The 14,406-nt window shown below is 38.8% G+C and overlaps 1 protein-coding gene across 12 annotated transcripts in view; it reads right to left on the reverse strand.

Moving 5' to 3' along the window:
• Positions 1–706: 706 nt before the first annotated feature.
• Positions 707–14,406, reverse strand: part of SNTG1 (syntrophin gamma 1) — a 449,457-nt gene continuing 435,757 nt past the window's right edge. For 9 of the 12 annotated variants that reach the window (XM_085021222.1, XM_085021223.1, XM_085021225.1 and 6 more), the window contains 2 exons: positions 13,776–13,886; positions 707–1,187 (listed from right to left, as the gene is read on the reverse strand). In XM_085021222.1, the coding sequence (XP_084877348.1) occupies positions 1,029–1,187; positions 13,776–13,886 (270 nt within the window). In that variant the 3' untranslated portion in view covers positions 707–1,028. The remainder of the gene's footprint in view (positions 1,188–13,775; positions 13,887–14,406) is intronic. The other 3 variants (XM_085021227.1, XM_085021224.1, XM_085021228.1) reach the window with 1 other exon arrangement.

Below are 14,406 nucleotides of genomic sequence, written 5' to 3' on the forward strand. Positions count from 1 at the left end.
TTTATGACATGGGAAGATGGAAATTTGAAATTTTATTTTCGTATCTCACCTTCATCTCATAAAGTCCAAGTGAAGTGGAGAAACGATATCCAGCCAATGTAAGGAAAAGCTTTTGCTGTCTGGGGACATTCCGGTCCAGGGTTAACAGGGAGGGTTGGGATTGCAAACAAGTGTTTCTTACATCACATTTGGTGATCATGTTTTCTCTACAAAAGTTTCTGGGGTCAACAAAAGGTTTCGAAGTTTTGATTTGATAATATATCCCGGGTAAAACACAAATCTCTTTAAACAAAGGACAGAACAAGAGGCTTGTGGATGTTTCCTTCCTTCATCATCCAATGGACACATTTTGGCATCTTTGAAGGACCCTGGGAGCAAATACAACATACAGTGTCAGTGACCCAAGGAAGAAACAGTCCATTGCACAGCGTGTCTGTCATAGGTAAAAGGTGATTATCCCTTTGCAACTCTCAGCAACACCTGCCAGTAAGACCTGCAAACTTGAAGTGCCAGGCCCGGCACGGGCTGAGGACTCCAGGTCTACAGCAGCAAGTTAAAGTGCTTTCTTCTTCGATGAGGGCTTTAGCATGGTGGTCTCCCAGCCCTATGGTATCAGCCTGCTTTAGGTCACTCCTGATACGACCGGGCCTGAGTCCGTGATCAGACCAAACACGTACTTGTCATACAAAATAATCTAAAATACAGAACCATTTAATGGGTGTTTTTATTTATAGGTAGCTTACAATTTTATATTATTTACATACTCAAGTCATTCATTCTTTCGTCTTCACTTTGATGAGAGTGCCATCCTGGTACCATCCGCTGAGGGAGAGCAAGCTAGTCTGTTCCTTGAGGGTACATCACAGAGGCTTCCAAACAGAAATGCTTTTGAGACCCTATGAACCTCTTCGTGCTGAAATGTCAACCTGACTTCACTGCTGACTTGGTGATGGGATTGCTTTTCCAGTGTTTGAAGCGATGAGCATGAGCATTCTGTTTACAAGTCACAGGGAGCAGGGTGCCAACTGTCAAGTCAGGGACTTGGCTTTGCTCGACATACTGGAGCTGGAAGCAGCAGAAGCAGCAGCCTGACTGCCTAAAAAGAGAGGGTCCAAACAGGCTACTTTGGCAGCAAAGAATGAATGAATGCAGTGAAGAACAGCGAATAGATTGGAAAATTCCAGCTCCTGAAAGTGAAAGAGAAATGGGGCCCATAAATTCAAAATCAATTTCCTTAAAAAACATTGAAAATGACTAGGCAATTTTATAATAGCTAGACCTTTTCTCTCAAGTGCAGTAAAATTAACTGGAATCAATTAAACCTAATGTACAGAAACCATAGGCATTTTTGTTCAATGTATCAATTTCATATGTATTGCAGATTTACTTCAAAATATGGAGGGTCACGAGCTGGAAAGACTAAGCTTCTTATCCTCTGTGAAAGTATTTTCAATATTGATAAAAGCTGCATAGAAATGTATTTGACCAGATTAAAATTTTACTCTTGATAAGGTGTAAGTAAAGAGGAAACAGTAGTTTTAGAAGTATTTTTTATCTCTTTATACACAAGTCAAATGAAAAATTTGGATCGGAATAATTAAAGAGCTTTCCTCACTATTCTTTAGAATAAGTTGCTATTTGTCATAGGATAATGAATATGAAATACTGAAAGCAAACGGATATGAATGTTTGCCACACGAGAAGCCAACTGGTTCACTTCCAAAATATAATGCATACATTGATTTTAAATTTAATTAATTTTTGTTGTTGTACTTGGTTGTTAAAAATATCACTAATTGGATTTTTAGAAACACATTTCCCATTTTGGATATTTAAGGAAATGTACCATATACCAGTGGTAACAAAATGATAGAACAGTTCTTTCCAACCACAAATGGTATCAGACTAATTGTAAAATCATGAGGTGGTGCTCAGGATAGACTTTTAAAGCTGATGTCTCAAGTATTTTTATGAAAAACCCTCAATAGTCTCATAAAAATGTCAGAATTCCAAAAGGACAGAGAGAAGACAAATAAAAATATGTGCCTAATGAGGTCTATGGGATAAACTTGTCACAGAGAGAACAAGAGGGTTATAAAGCATATGGGGTTGCTGACAAAGCAAAGATCTATTAAAAAATCATAACAATTCAGTAAAGAGTTAAGATGCAAAATAAGTGTACACTAACAATGAACTATCAGAAGGAGAAATTAAGAAAATAATCCCGGAGTTCCGTCGTGGCGCAGTGGTTAACGAATCCGACTAGGAACCATGAGGTTGCGGGTTCGATCCCTGCCCTTGCTCAGTGGGTTAACGATCCGGCGTTGCCGTGAGCTGTGGTGTAGGTTGCAGACGCGGCTTGGATCCCGCGTTGCTGTGGCTCTGGCGTAGGCCGGTGGCTACAGCTCCGATTCAACCCCTAGCCTGGGAACCTCCATATGCCGCGGGAGCGGCCCAAGAAATAGCAACAATAACAACAACAACAAAAAAAGACAGAAAGACAAAAAAAAAAAAAAAAAGAAAATAATCCCACTTATCATGGTGTCAAAAAGAATAAAATACCAAGGAATAAATTTAACCTATGAAGTGAAAGATCTATTCACTGAAAACCATAAGACACTGATAAGAGAAATGGAATAAAACACAAATAAATGGAAAACTATTTTGTGCTCAAGGATTAGAAGACTTAATATTGTTAAAATGTCCATACTACTTAAAGCAATCTGCAGAACCAATGCAATTCCTATCAAAATGGCATTTTTCACAGAAATGAAACAATCTTAAATTTTGTATGGAACCACAAAAGTACCTGGCTAGCCAAAGACATCCTGAGAACGAAGCTGGAGGCATCATTTTCCCCTGATTTCAACTATACTCTAAAGCTATAATAATCAAAGAGTATGGTACTGGCATAAAACCAGACACAAAAATCAGTGGAACAGAACAGAGAGTCCAGAAATAAAACCACAAGTGTATGGTCAGTAAATTACAAATAAAAAGGCAAGAATATATAAGGGGGAAAGAATAGTCTCTTCAATAAATGGTGTGGGGAAAACTGGACAGCCACTTTCAAAAGAAATAAACTGGACCTCTATCCTATAATTTAAACAAAAAAATAACTCAAAATGGTTAAAGATGTGAATGTAAGACCTGACACCCTAAAACTTTCAGAAGAAAACACAGGTGGTGAGGTTCTTGACATTGGTCTTAGTGATGATTTTTGCATTTGACACCAAAAGCACAGGCAACAAAAGTAATAATAAACAAGAGGGACTGTGTTAAATGAGAAATCTGCATAGCAAAGGAATCATCAACAATGAAAAAGTTAGTTACTGAATGGGGGAAATATCTGCAAATCATAAATCAGATAAGGGCTTAATATCCAACAAATATATAAATAGCAAAAAAAAAAATCTGTTCAAAAAATGGGCAGAACATATGACTAGACATTTTTTCAAAGAAGACATCCAACTGGCCAGCAGGGAAATGAAAAGATGATCAGCATCATTAGATGGGAAGGATGGAAATCAAGATCACACCTGTATAAAAGTTATCACCAACTCAGGGAGCTGCAGCCTTATACGCCTGCTGCTGACTGTTTCTGGTAAATAACCTTGGGTGGGTTTTCCCATTGAGCAAGGTCTGAGTCACATCCAGTGATGACAAGCACTGCCAGGAGGTTTTTAAGGGAGCTTCCAGACAAATCAAATTTCTACCGTTTTCTGGGGACAGGGGTTTTGTGGAGCTCCAAGCCCAGTCTGCAGTCTTCAGTGACAGCTGGGCTACTGATTTCACAGCTCCCACATTTTCTAAGTCTAGGCTGCCTATTTTCAAGGTTTCAGAGTGATATTGGAGCTCTGGAGAGGGTGACAGGAACAGGGCAAGTTAAACACCACAAAGCTCCCCAGACTGCCTTGTGTCTAACAAATGCTCTACAGTTATTGCAAACATTTGGTTAATTTCCAGAGTTCTGAAAAAGTCAATTCTGATCATTTTGACTGTTCTCATTGCTTTTCCAGATAAGTGCCATTTCAGAAGGCCTTTCCATGCCATTCTGGAAATCCAACCCACATTCACATTTGCTTTCCTAAAATGCCCTAAGGTACAGCGATTTGAGACATGTATGTGGCCGATAAAAGTCAATTCTTTTGGCACCGCAGTGTTCATGGGCACAGAACAGATTCCAGCCTATTGTTTCTGGACACTTTCAGTTTCCTCTCTTCATCTGCATTGTGGATTCCTTAGAATATAGCCTGGATGGACCTCTTTGTGGTTTGGGTCACTGGGTTATTGTTTAACTCTACCTCCTGACTTCTATTACAGGGTTGGTGGATAAAGTGGAGACTTTTCATTGCCAGCCTCTACTTAACTGTTTACTTTCAAAGTCTTGACTACTTCTAGGATCTTGATATAATATCATCTTGCGTAATAATATCTTGTGTCATTCCTTTAAAGAAAATAAGATACTGCCATATGCTAGTATCACATTTATACCATTTTAGTACTAAATTATTCAGCGAATGGGAAGATGATGGCCAAATCCTTGATATCTGGGACCATAAATTTGATTGATTTTATCTTATTTTATTTTATTTTTGTCTTTTTAGGACTGCACTCGTAGCATATGGAGGTTCCCAGGCTAGGGGTCAAATCTGAGCTGTAGCCACTGGCCTACACCACAGCCACAGCAACACCAGATCCAAGCCTCATCTGTGACCTACACCACAGCTCACAGCAACATTGGATCTTTAACCCACTGAGCAAGGCCAGGGATCGAACCTGCACCATCATGGAGCTAGTCAGATTCGTTTCTACTGAGCCACAACAGGGTCTCCAAGGGACCACATATTTGAAGGAGAGGACTTTGGAAACTCACTTGGGGAAAAGTTCTACCTGACGTAAACTGTGAGCCCTAATACAAGTGCAAAGGATTCTAAAATAAACACAGCTTCAAAATAATTCCATGGTACTTGTTTTATAATCAAATAATTCATTTTTCAGGTTGAAATTCAGTTTATTTTTTCCATTTTCATTTGCTTTCATGATTTTTGTAATTTTGCTATTATTGTTATTATGAGAGGATAAGGCCGTACCCAGTTACCATACCTCACATTTGGAGCTAATTTAACTCCTTGGAAAATGCTTTCAAGTGTAACTGTATTCTTAAAATTCTGATTTTCAAAATGTCTTCACTAATATTAAATAGAAATACTATTACATTTTTTCTATATCACCCATAGAATAGGTAAATGGTGATTTTTTGGCAAAAAGGAAAAAAAAGTACACCATACCATGGACGTGTTGCCTTTACAGCTATTTATTTTGGAAGCAGTTAATACATTTTTCTTTCCTAAAAGATGCTGCTTTAAGTTTCAAAGTTTATCAAGTTAAAATAAATTGGGATTCTTAACATATGGGTAAATAAAACACAAAATCCCTATGGAGAATATAAGAGATTTGAAAAATAAGTTACGTACAAGGATAAAAACATTCTCAGTGAGAAATAAAAATGATTCTGAATCCTCAGTGACTCCCAGGAGTTTAGAGGCTGTTGTAAAGGTAGAGAAATATCCTGCCCAGATTTCTCCTTTATCACACAGTCCTCGTCCTAATCCAATCAACCATTTGAACTAAAACTTTAGACAGAGCAAGTTGTATTTATTTATTTTCCTTTTGGCTGACGCATGCAGTGGCTGGGTGTGGGATCACATTTCCTAGACCAGGGATCAAACCTGGGCTGCAGCACAAATCCTAACCACTAGACCACCAGAGAACTCACCACACACACACACACACACACACGCTTGTGCACACACACACTCCGATGACCATTTCCTCCTGATTTACTTCCAGCTGCCCCAGTTCCTCCTACAGCAGGAAGCACCACTAAACAGGATGAAAGCCCTGCATTAAGGAGCAGGAGCCTGCCTGGGGCTCATTTTTCTTCCCTGTCATCAAAACAGCTGGTGCTCTAGAGAATTTGTAGTGAAAGGAGAAGGATCTTGGAGTTTTAGAAAACCTTGGTTCCCAATGAGTCAGAAATTGTGAAAAGCAGGACAGGCGGGACGCTGATCCTTCATTTTCGATGCAGAGGGAGAGCCTTTAGCCCAAATCCCTGCTGGGTTCTGGGAAAATTAAACTTCTGGATTTATGAGACCCTCAAATGCCAACTAGAAATTTGCTTAGATTACCAGCCATTCTCCTCCAAAGGCGAACTTCAGCACATCATGGATTCTTTAGTGGGATCTGACAGACCCTCACTGAGCACGCGGAATGTTCCTTTCCCACGTTAGTCAGTCCTTCCCTTCAAACGCCAGAATGTGCCGTCCCTGGGGCAATCCTTTAGGCAGCACTTTTATCCACCATTTATAATGAGAAAATGAAGATTTATAGAGAATAGCTGGAAAGCAGCATTGCTGGAACTCAATCCTCAATTTCTGAGTTAAGTCTCACTAAACCTGGCATTATCTGGGCAGGTCTCTTACAGTGGCTTGGAGTCTCCAAGGCCATGGAGATTGAGGGCAGGAAAGGGTTTGGGGACAGAAGTCTATTTAAAAATGTTTCCAAGCTCTACACTGTTCCACTAAATAAAAAAGCAATTTCCTTTTTCCTTCTCCCCTCTCTTATTGTACAGAAAGCACTACCTTGGCTGCCAGACCTTAAATCCAGTAATTTAGGATTAACATGCTGTATATCCTAGTTTAGAAAATATTTTAATAGTGTTTCCATGGGGGGAATGGTCATGAATTTCAATGAATGAAACGACAGTAATGCCTTTAGAAGACAGCCTGTTTTGAAGTCAGGGGACTGTCTGGCCACATTATATCAAATTATAATTTTTAAAGTATAGATCCATAAAGATAAAATGTTAAAACTAGTAAACAACACATTTTTTATCTAGAAAATTTAGTTATGGACAACTATGGACACTGGATGGACTAGTGTCTGTAATAACATTGCAAATAAAACACTTCTTAAAAGTACCCACTATTAAGGATATGGCGTTGCCGTGAGCTGTGGTGTAGGTCGCAGATGCGGCTCGGATCCCGTGTTGCTGTGGCTCTGGTGTAAGCCGGTAGCTATAGCTCTGATTCAACCCCTAGCCTGGGAACCTCCATATGCCGCGAGAGCGGCCCTAGAAAAGGCAAAAAGACCAAAAAAAAAAAAAAGTACCCAATAGTGATAAAGTGAGCTTTCTAATAAATTGTCAAATAACTGCAATACTGCTCATGACTTCCACTGTGAACCATTCCCCCATCTCTACTAGGGAAGTTCTGGGAGGTTTAATGAGGCTTTGGAAAACAGAAGGGAAATTTATAGCATGGGCCTTATATAGCCATAGAACTCCAAAAGCCGCAACAAAAACAAAAAACGAAGCATGTTCCTCCAACTCCCATGAAAATCCACAAGACTTTTTTCAGTATTTCTGAGACTTTTTCACAACCCAAAACTTAAATACTATTTATTTATTTTATTTTATTTTACTTTTGTCTTTTTGCCTTTTCTTGAGCTGCTCTCATGGCATATGGAGGTTCCCAGGCTAGGGGTCTAATCGGAGCTGTAGCCACTGGCCTACACCAGAGCCACAGCAACGCAGGATCCGAGCCCCGTCTGCAACCTGCACCACAGCTCACGGCAACACTGGATCCTTAACCCACTGAGCAAGGCCAGGGATCGAACGGCAACCTCACGGTTTCTAGTCAGATTGTTAACCACTGCAAATTAGAACTTTTAATCTTGTATTATGTATGGCAACTCAAACAATCGTATTTTAACTGTTTATTCTTCCATTTCATGAACAGAGGATATCTTTTCATTTATCTGTGACTCTGAAAATTTCCTTCATCAATGTTTTATAAACTTCAGTGAACACATTTTTCACCTCTTTGTTTACGTTAATTCCTATGTAATTTTTTCTTTTTGTTGCTATTGGGAATGGGATTGTTTTCTTAATTTCCCTTTCAGATAGCTCATTGTGAATGTATAGTGATAAACTGACTTTCACATGTCAATTTTGTACACTACAACTTTGTTAAATTTGTTTCTTGGTTCTAACAATGTTGTGCATGTGGAGACTTGAAGTTTCTTCTATATATATACATTCATGTTATCAAGTAAAAACAGAAATAATTTTACTTATTTCTTTCCAATTTGGGTGCCTTTTATTTCCTTTTCTTGCCTGATTGCTCTGACTACCACTTTCAGTACTACGTTAAATAGTAGTGACATGAGTGGGTATCTTTGCTTGTTCCAGATCTTAGAAGAAACACTTTCCATTTTTCCCTATAGATTATGATGTTAATTGTTGGTTTTACAAACATGGCTTTATTATGTTGAGGAATGTTCTTTCTGTAACTATTTCGTTGGAGTTTTCATCATGAAAGGATAATGAGTTTTATGAAATGCTTTTCTGTATTTATTGAAAAGATCTTTTAACAAATCTTTTATTCTGTTAATATTGTATATCACATTGATTCATTTTTGTATGTTGAACCACACATCTCTCAGGTATAAATTGCACTTTGGATGCATTATATAATCCTTTTAATATACTTTTGAATTTGACTGGCTAGTGTTTTACCAAGGATTTTTGCATCAGTGTTCCTGAGGGATGCTGGCCTGTAGTTTTCCGTTCTTTTTTTTTTTTTTTTTTGTCTTTTTGCCATTTCTTGGGCCGTACCCACAGCATATGGAGGTTGCCAGGCTAGGGATCTAATTGGAGCTGTGGCCACCAGCCTACGCTACAGCTACAGCAAAGCCTGATACAAGCCACGTCTGAGACCTACACCACAGCTCACAGCAATGCCAGATCCTTAAACCACTGAGCAAGGCCAGGGAAGGAACTGCAACCTCATCGTTCCTAGTCAGATTCGTTAACCACTGAGCCACAACGGGAACTACTAGTTTTCTGTTCTTATGTTGTCCTTGTCTGGATTTGGAACAAGGGTGATGCTGACTTCACAAAATCATTTTGGGAGTGTTTTCTCTTCTATATTTTAGAAAGGTTTAAGAAAGTTTGGTGTTAATTCTTCTTTGAATTTTTTAAAATAATTGCAGCCTTTTGGTCCTGGGCTCTTCTTTGTTGGAACGTTTTGATTACTGTTCGTCGCCCTTGTTTGTTATTGCTCTATTCACACTTGCTATTTCTTCTTGATTCAGTATTCATAGTTTGTATGTCTCTATGAATTTATCAGTTTCTTCCAAGTATCCAATTTGTTGGTGTACAATTGTTCATACTAGTCCCCTATCCTTTTTATTTGTGTTATCCATTTTAATGTTGGCTTTTTTTGTTTTCTGTCTTATTTATTCGAGTATCTCTTTTTTCTTTAAGAGTTTTTAAATTATATTTTTCTTTCCAAAAAACACAACTCTTCGTTTTCCTGATTTTTTCTATTGTTTATGTATTCTCTAGTTTATTTATTGATTCTTTAATCTTTATTGTTGCCTTCCTTCTGCTAATTTTTAGGATAGTTTTTTTTTTGTTTGTTTTTTTGCTTTTTTTTTTTTAGTAACATAGCAACTTCCCTCTTAATAGTGTTTTTGCTGCTGTCATCCCTTCATTTTGCTACAACTTCCATAGAACTCTACCCATTAGGCATCACGTCCAAGTCCTGTGTTTATATTACACTGGAGTCACAGGAGGCACACCCACTGAAGGAAGCTGGATGAGGGTATAAGGAGCATCTCTTTTCTGGTCTGCTAACTTCTTGTGAATTTGAATCTCACAATAAAAGAGTTTTAGTCATAACTGTATTAAACGTGTAGTTTTGGTTTTATAGTAATAAAGTGACTGAGAGGATATACTGCTGTCTTACCATTAGCCTAAAAATAAGGATCTTTTGGTCAAAAATCCCTAAAAGTGTTTTCTTACCCAAAGTGTCACTCATGCTGTGCAAACCAGCAACATTCGGAAAAACAGAAATGCTGACTATAGCAACATCTACCACTGTGGGCATGTGGCAATCAAGAGACTTTGATTTTTCATTACAATCAACATTTCAATGGCCATTTCAAAGGCAATTTTCCGCAAGCGTGCCACCTTGAAGGAAAAATGCCAATGTTTTTTCAATTTGTGTTCTTTTCACATTAGAAGACACAGAACATAAGCTTAAGTAATAGACTTAGGAAGTAATACCATCTCCCATTTTGTAGGTTATGTTTATAGTTTTTGAGGCTTGTATTTTGCTATCCTATCTGTGAAACTGTGGCCTAATCCAAAATACACATTTTTAGTTTCAGCTCTTATATTTAGATCGAAGATAAGTTTTGTCTTAATTTTTTAATGGTTTCATACAAGGTTTCAGAATCACTCTTTTGTATGAAGCCATCAGTTGTACTATATCCATTGATCTGCCTTGGTAGCCTTGTCCAAAATCGATTGACAATCATGTGAGGGATTTTGGGGGATGGTCAATTTGATCTCATCAAGCTATGTCTGCCCTTACGACAGAGTAATCAATACACTGTCTTGATTTCCATAGATTTGTAGTAACTTTTGAAATCAAAAAGTGTGAGTTCTCCAACTTAGTTTTTTTCTATTTTGGCTGTTCTGAACTGCTTGCATTCATGTAGTTTTAGGATTAGCTTGTCAATTTCCACAATAAAAGCAGCTGGCATTCTGAAAGGGTTTTATTGAATCAGTTACTCAGTTGAGGGAGAAACTGCCCCTTTCACAATATTGTTCTCTGATTAGTGAATATAGCATGTCTCCCCTTTATGCAAATCTTCTTAGCTTCTTAGAACAACGTCCTATTGTTTTCAGTATACAAATTTTGCCCTTCTTTCATTAGGTATTTTCTTATTTTATTCATTTAGATGCTATTGTAAATAGAACTGTTTTCTTAATTTTACTTGGGAATTGTTTAGTGCTAGTATCTATAAATGTAAATGATAATTATATGTTGATTTTTATGTACAACGATGTTGCTAAAGCCATTTATTAGTTAAAGTAGTATTTCAGAGGTGGATTCTTAATTATTGCAATACGTAAGATCATAGCGAGTGTGAACCAATATAGTTTTATTTCCTTTTTTGGCCCAGGTGTCCTGTCTGCACATCTTAGTGAGTACTGAGCAGACCTGGTGAAAGCAGGCAGCCCTGTCTCATTCTCAAAACCACATGCTCTTACTGTTGAGCCACTGACTCTTTAGAAAGTTCTTCCCCGACAGACAGCAGATCTTCATTACCCACAGATTCTATACCCATAGATGCTAACACGTATTTGTAATTCCAAGATCAGTACCCAAGGAGCATTTACAGGATGTGTGTATGTGCAAAACAGTGTGCAATTTCAGGTCCTCAGCAAGCACTTTCCAGGGGGGGTGCTCAAACAAGGCGAGGGGCTTACTTCCTGTTCCAGCTCTCACGCTGTAAGACACACATGAAAAGGGCGCCTTTTGCAGTCTATTCGGTATTGGTGATTTTACTGTTTAAAATCCCCCCCCTCCACAAAGCATAGTTCTGAGGTATTGTTCATTGTTCCTAATGGCAAAGACACTGAGCTCACAGAGCAAAGACGTGTGTTTGAGAAAGTACATGTGGACACGAGTCATGGTGCCTTGGCTGTGAGTTCAAGGTCAACGAGTCAACAATTACATTAAATAAGTCTTCTTTAAGCAAAAACACACATATGGCACAGTTATGTATGAATTAGTTGGTAGGATGCTGTGGCCAGAGGCTTATCAGAACCAATTGCTGTATTTCCCAGTGCGTCCGCATTTGTTGATTTAAATGTTGTAATGAATTGATAGAACAAGACTGTTACAAATAACTAACGTAGAATCAACTAACATAGAGCTTACATGAGAACAGAAAGTCCATAGTAAAAATACTCGCTAACTGAGACCAACACTTTACTGAGGGAGTTCGGCAGGGTTGGAGTGGGCAGAGCAGAGTCAGTAACCTGCCTGAATCTGCAGCCCCCTGGAATTCTCTGTCCTGAGTGTGGCTTTTGGCTCAGAGCTCAGCTCTTTGAAGCTGGGAAACAGAGAAGAGGGATCTGCTCCCATCTATGGGTATAGAAGAGCAGCAAACTGCCAGCAGCATCTCGACAACCTGAGGCTGAGATTTCCACTGGGGCAGACAACGTCTGGCCTGGGATTCAAAAGAAAGTCTTGGAAAGCTAGATAATAATTGGAAACTTTGGGAAAGCTCTGACATAGTCCCCAGGGGTCTAAGAGGAGCCGTGCAGGTTCAAAGTCGTGTGCAAGCTCAGGAAAGACAAGGTAAGGCAGGGATGCATGTTCTCTGGAGCAAGTTCTGGCATGCTCATGAGCAGACACGTGGGGAAGGGGCCGTCTTGTTAGGGGATGAGACCTCTGGTCTGAACCAGATGGGGGCTGTGAGCTGTGTGCGCATGCATGCACGCCCTCGGGGGGTGGGGGGGTCAGGGTGAGTGGGTGGGGTCGGTCCCTCGAAGCCTTTGCAGTCAGGGCAATACCCCCCTGGCTTTAACCAGTACAGGAATGTTACAGAATTATGGCCATTTTAACCCACAGGGAAAATTTATATTTGGGTTTTCATTTCCATAGAGTTGACTTTTCACCTTGGTATTCCTTACATATTATTTCATCCACACTGAAATGATATCTTTACAACTCATTCTTTTTTTTTTTTTTGTCTTTTACAAAAAAAAAAAAAAACCATGGGGCCAAACCATGGCATATGGAAGTTCCCAGGCTAAGTGTCAAATTAGAGCTGTAGCTGCCAGCCTACGCCACAGCCACAGCAACTCGGATCTGAGCTGCTTATGCAACCTCCACCACAGCTCGGGGCAATGCCGGATCCTTAACCCACTGAGCAAGGCCAGCGATCAAACCTATGTCCTCATGGATACTGCTAGGGCTTGTTACCCCTTAGCCACAATGGGAACTTCCTACATAGTTCATTCTAAACCCAAGACTGTTATTGGGAATTTCATAGTGGGTTAAGGAAAACGTTCAGATTTTGAATACTTACACATATATATATTGATAAAAATCAAAGTAGTGAATCTTTCTGATGAGGTAAAAACAACTGAAAATTTGCATGTAGCAAAGGAAAAAATCATTCATTTATTCATTTTATTTAACACATGATAACATGGGGAAACATGAATCAATTTAAAAATATTTTTCTTTAGGGATTTATATATCCAAAGTGGGAATAAATAATGATAGAGTCAGAATACTTCAAATTATTTTAAATTATAATTTAGAATGTGAAAGCACCAAGAAAGTGACTATTTTAGTCCCCAGTGTATTGTTTTAGTGTGACACAAATGCAGTTTATAGGGAATTAAAACTAAGAAATGCAACTTGCTGTGTGTAATTTAAGGTAATGCACTTCATTGAAAATCTACCATTAAAATTGTAAAGTGGGAGTTCCTGTCGTGGCTCAGCGGTTAATGAACCCGACTAGCATCCAAGAGGTTGAGGGTTCAATCCTTGGCCTCGCTCAGTGGGTTAAGGATCCCGCCTTGCCGTGAGCTGTGGTGTAGGTCGCAGATCTGGCTCGGATCTGGTGTTGCTGTGGCTCTGGCGTAGGCCAGCAGCTACAACTCAGATTGGACCCCTAGCCTGGGAACCTCCATATGCCACGGGAGTGGCCCTAAAAAGACAAAAAGAGAAATAAATAAAATAAAATAGTAAAGTGAATTTATTCTTTTGGTTTTGAGGGACATTCCAAGGAAAACAGAGACTGTTTTTGCACTTTTGACTCTCCTCAATTTTCTCCCCTCTGCGTCTTAATGGCCTTAATGCAGTTGGAGGTGGTTTATGTGATGAATTTGGGTTTACCTTTGCTTCAATCTGTTTAGTATCTGGATTCTGAAACAAAAATTTGATTTTGCTCTTGCCGTCATCGGAAGAACCTTTAAGCTGAGAAAACTTATACCTCCAAAGTACAGCCTAGAGGGAAGAGAAATGCAGATAAGTCAGTGCAATGCACATTTGTATTTGAAACAAGAAATCATTCTTTTAACTGGAAAAGCTAATCATATTACTTTAGAACTATATTCTCATATTCAAAAGTAAATGAAAATATATTTATCAAAGGCTATAATTCAGAATTCAATATATCTTTTAATTTCCAGAAATAACTTTGGTTGCCATGAAATAATTATTTCAAATATATATGCATAAATCAGTTTGAGTATTTGTTTGACACTATCATGAAAAAAAAAAAAAAACACTTCACTTAGAGCAAAATCCATGCCAGGAAATCACCCAACACACCTATTTTCCATTTCTTGGTTTTTCATCAGTAGGAGTGATAATAATTGATAATATTGTGGAACTTCCTCTTGAAGCTCAAACTCATGACCTGAGTCTTGGTCAAGATGAAAGATCAGCCTGAGTAAACAGTCAGTCTTTCATCTTGACCAAGACACAGGTCATGAGATGCAGAAGTCTCTCACAGGACCAGCCC

This window comes from Sus scrofa, chromosome 4, assembly GCF_054392235.1.
Source record: "Sus scrofa isolate SSC_HxYL_T2T_F1_AM1 chromosome 4, Sscrofa_HxYL_maternal_Yorkshire_Landrace_v2.0, whole genome shotgun sequence".
Lineage (NCBI taxonomy): Eukaryota > Metazoa > Chordata > Mammalia > Artiodactyla > Suidae > Sus > Sus scrofa.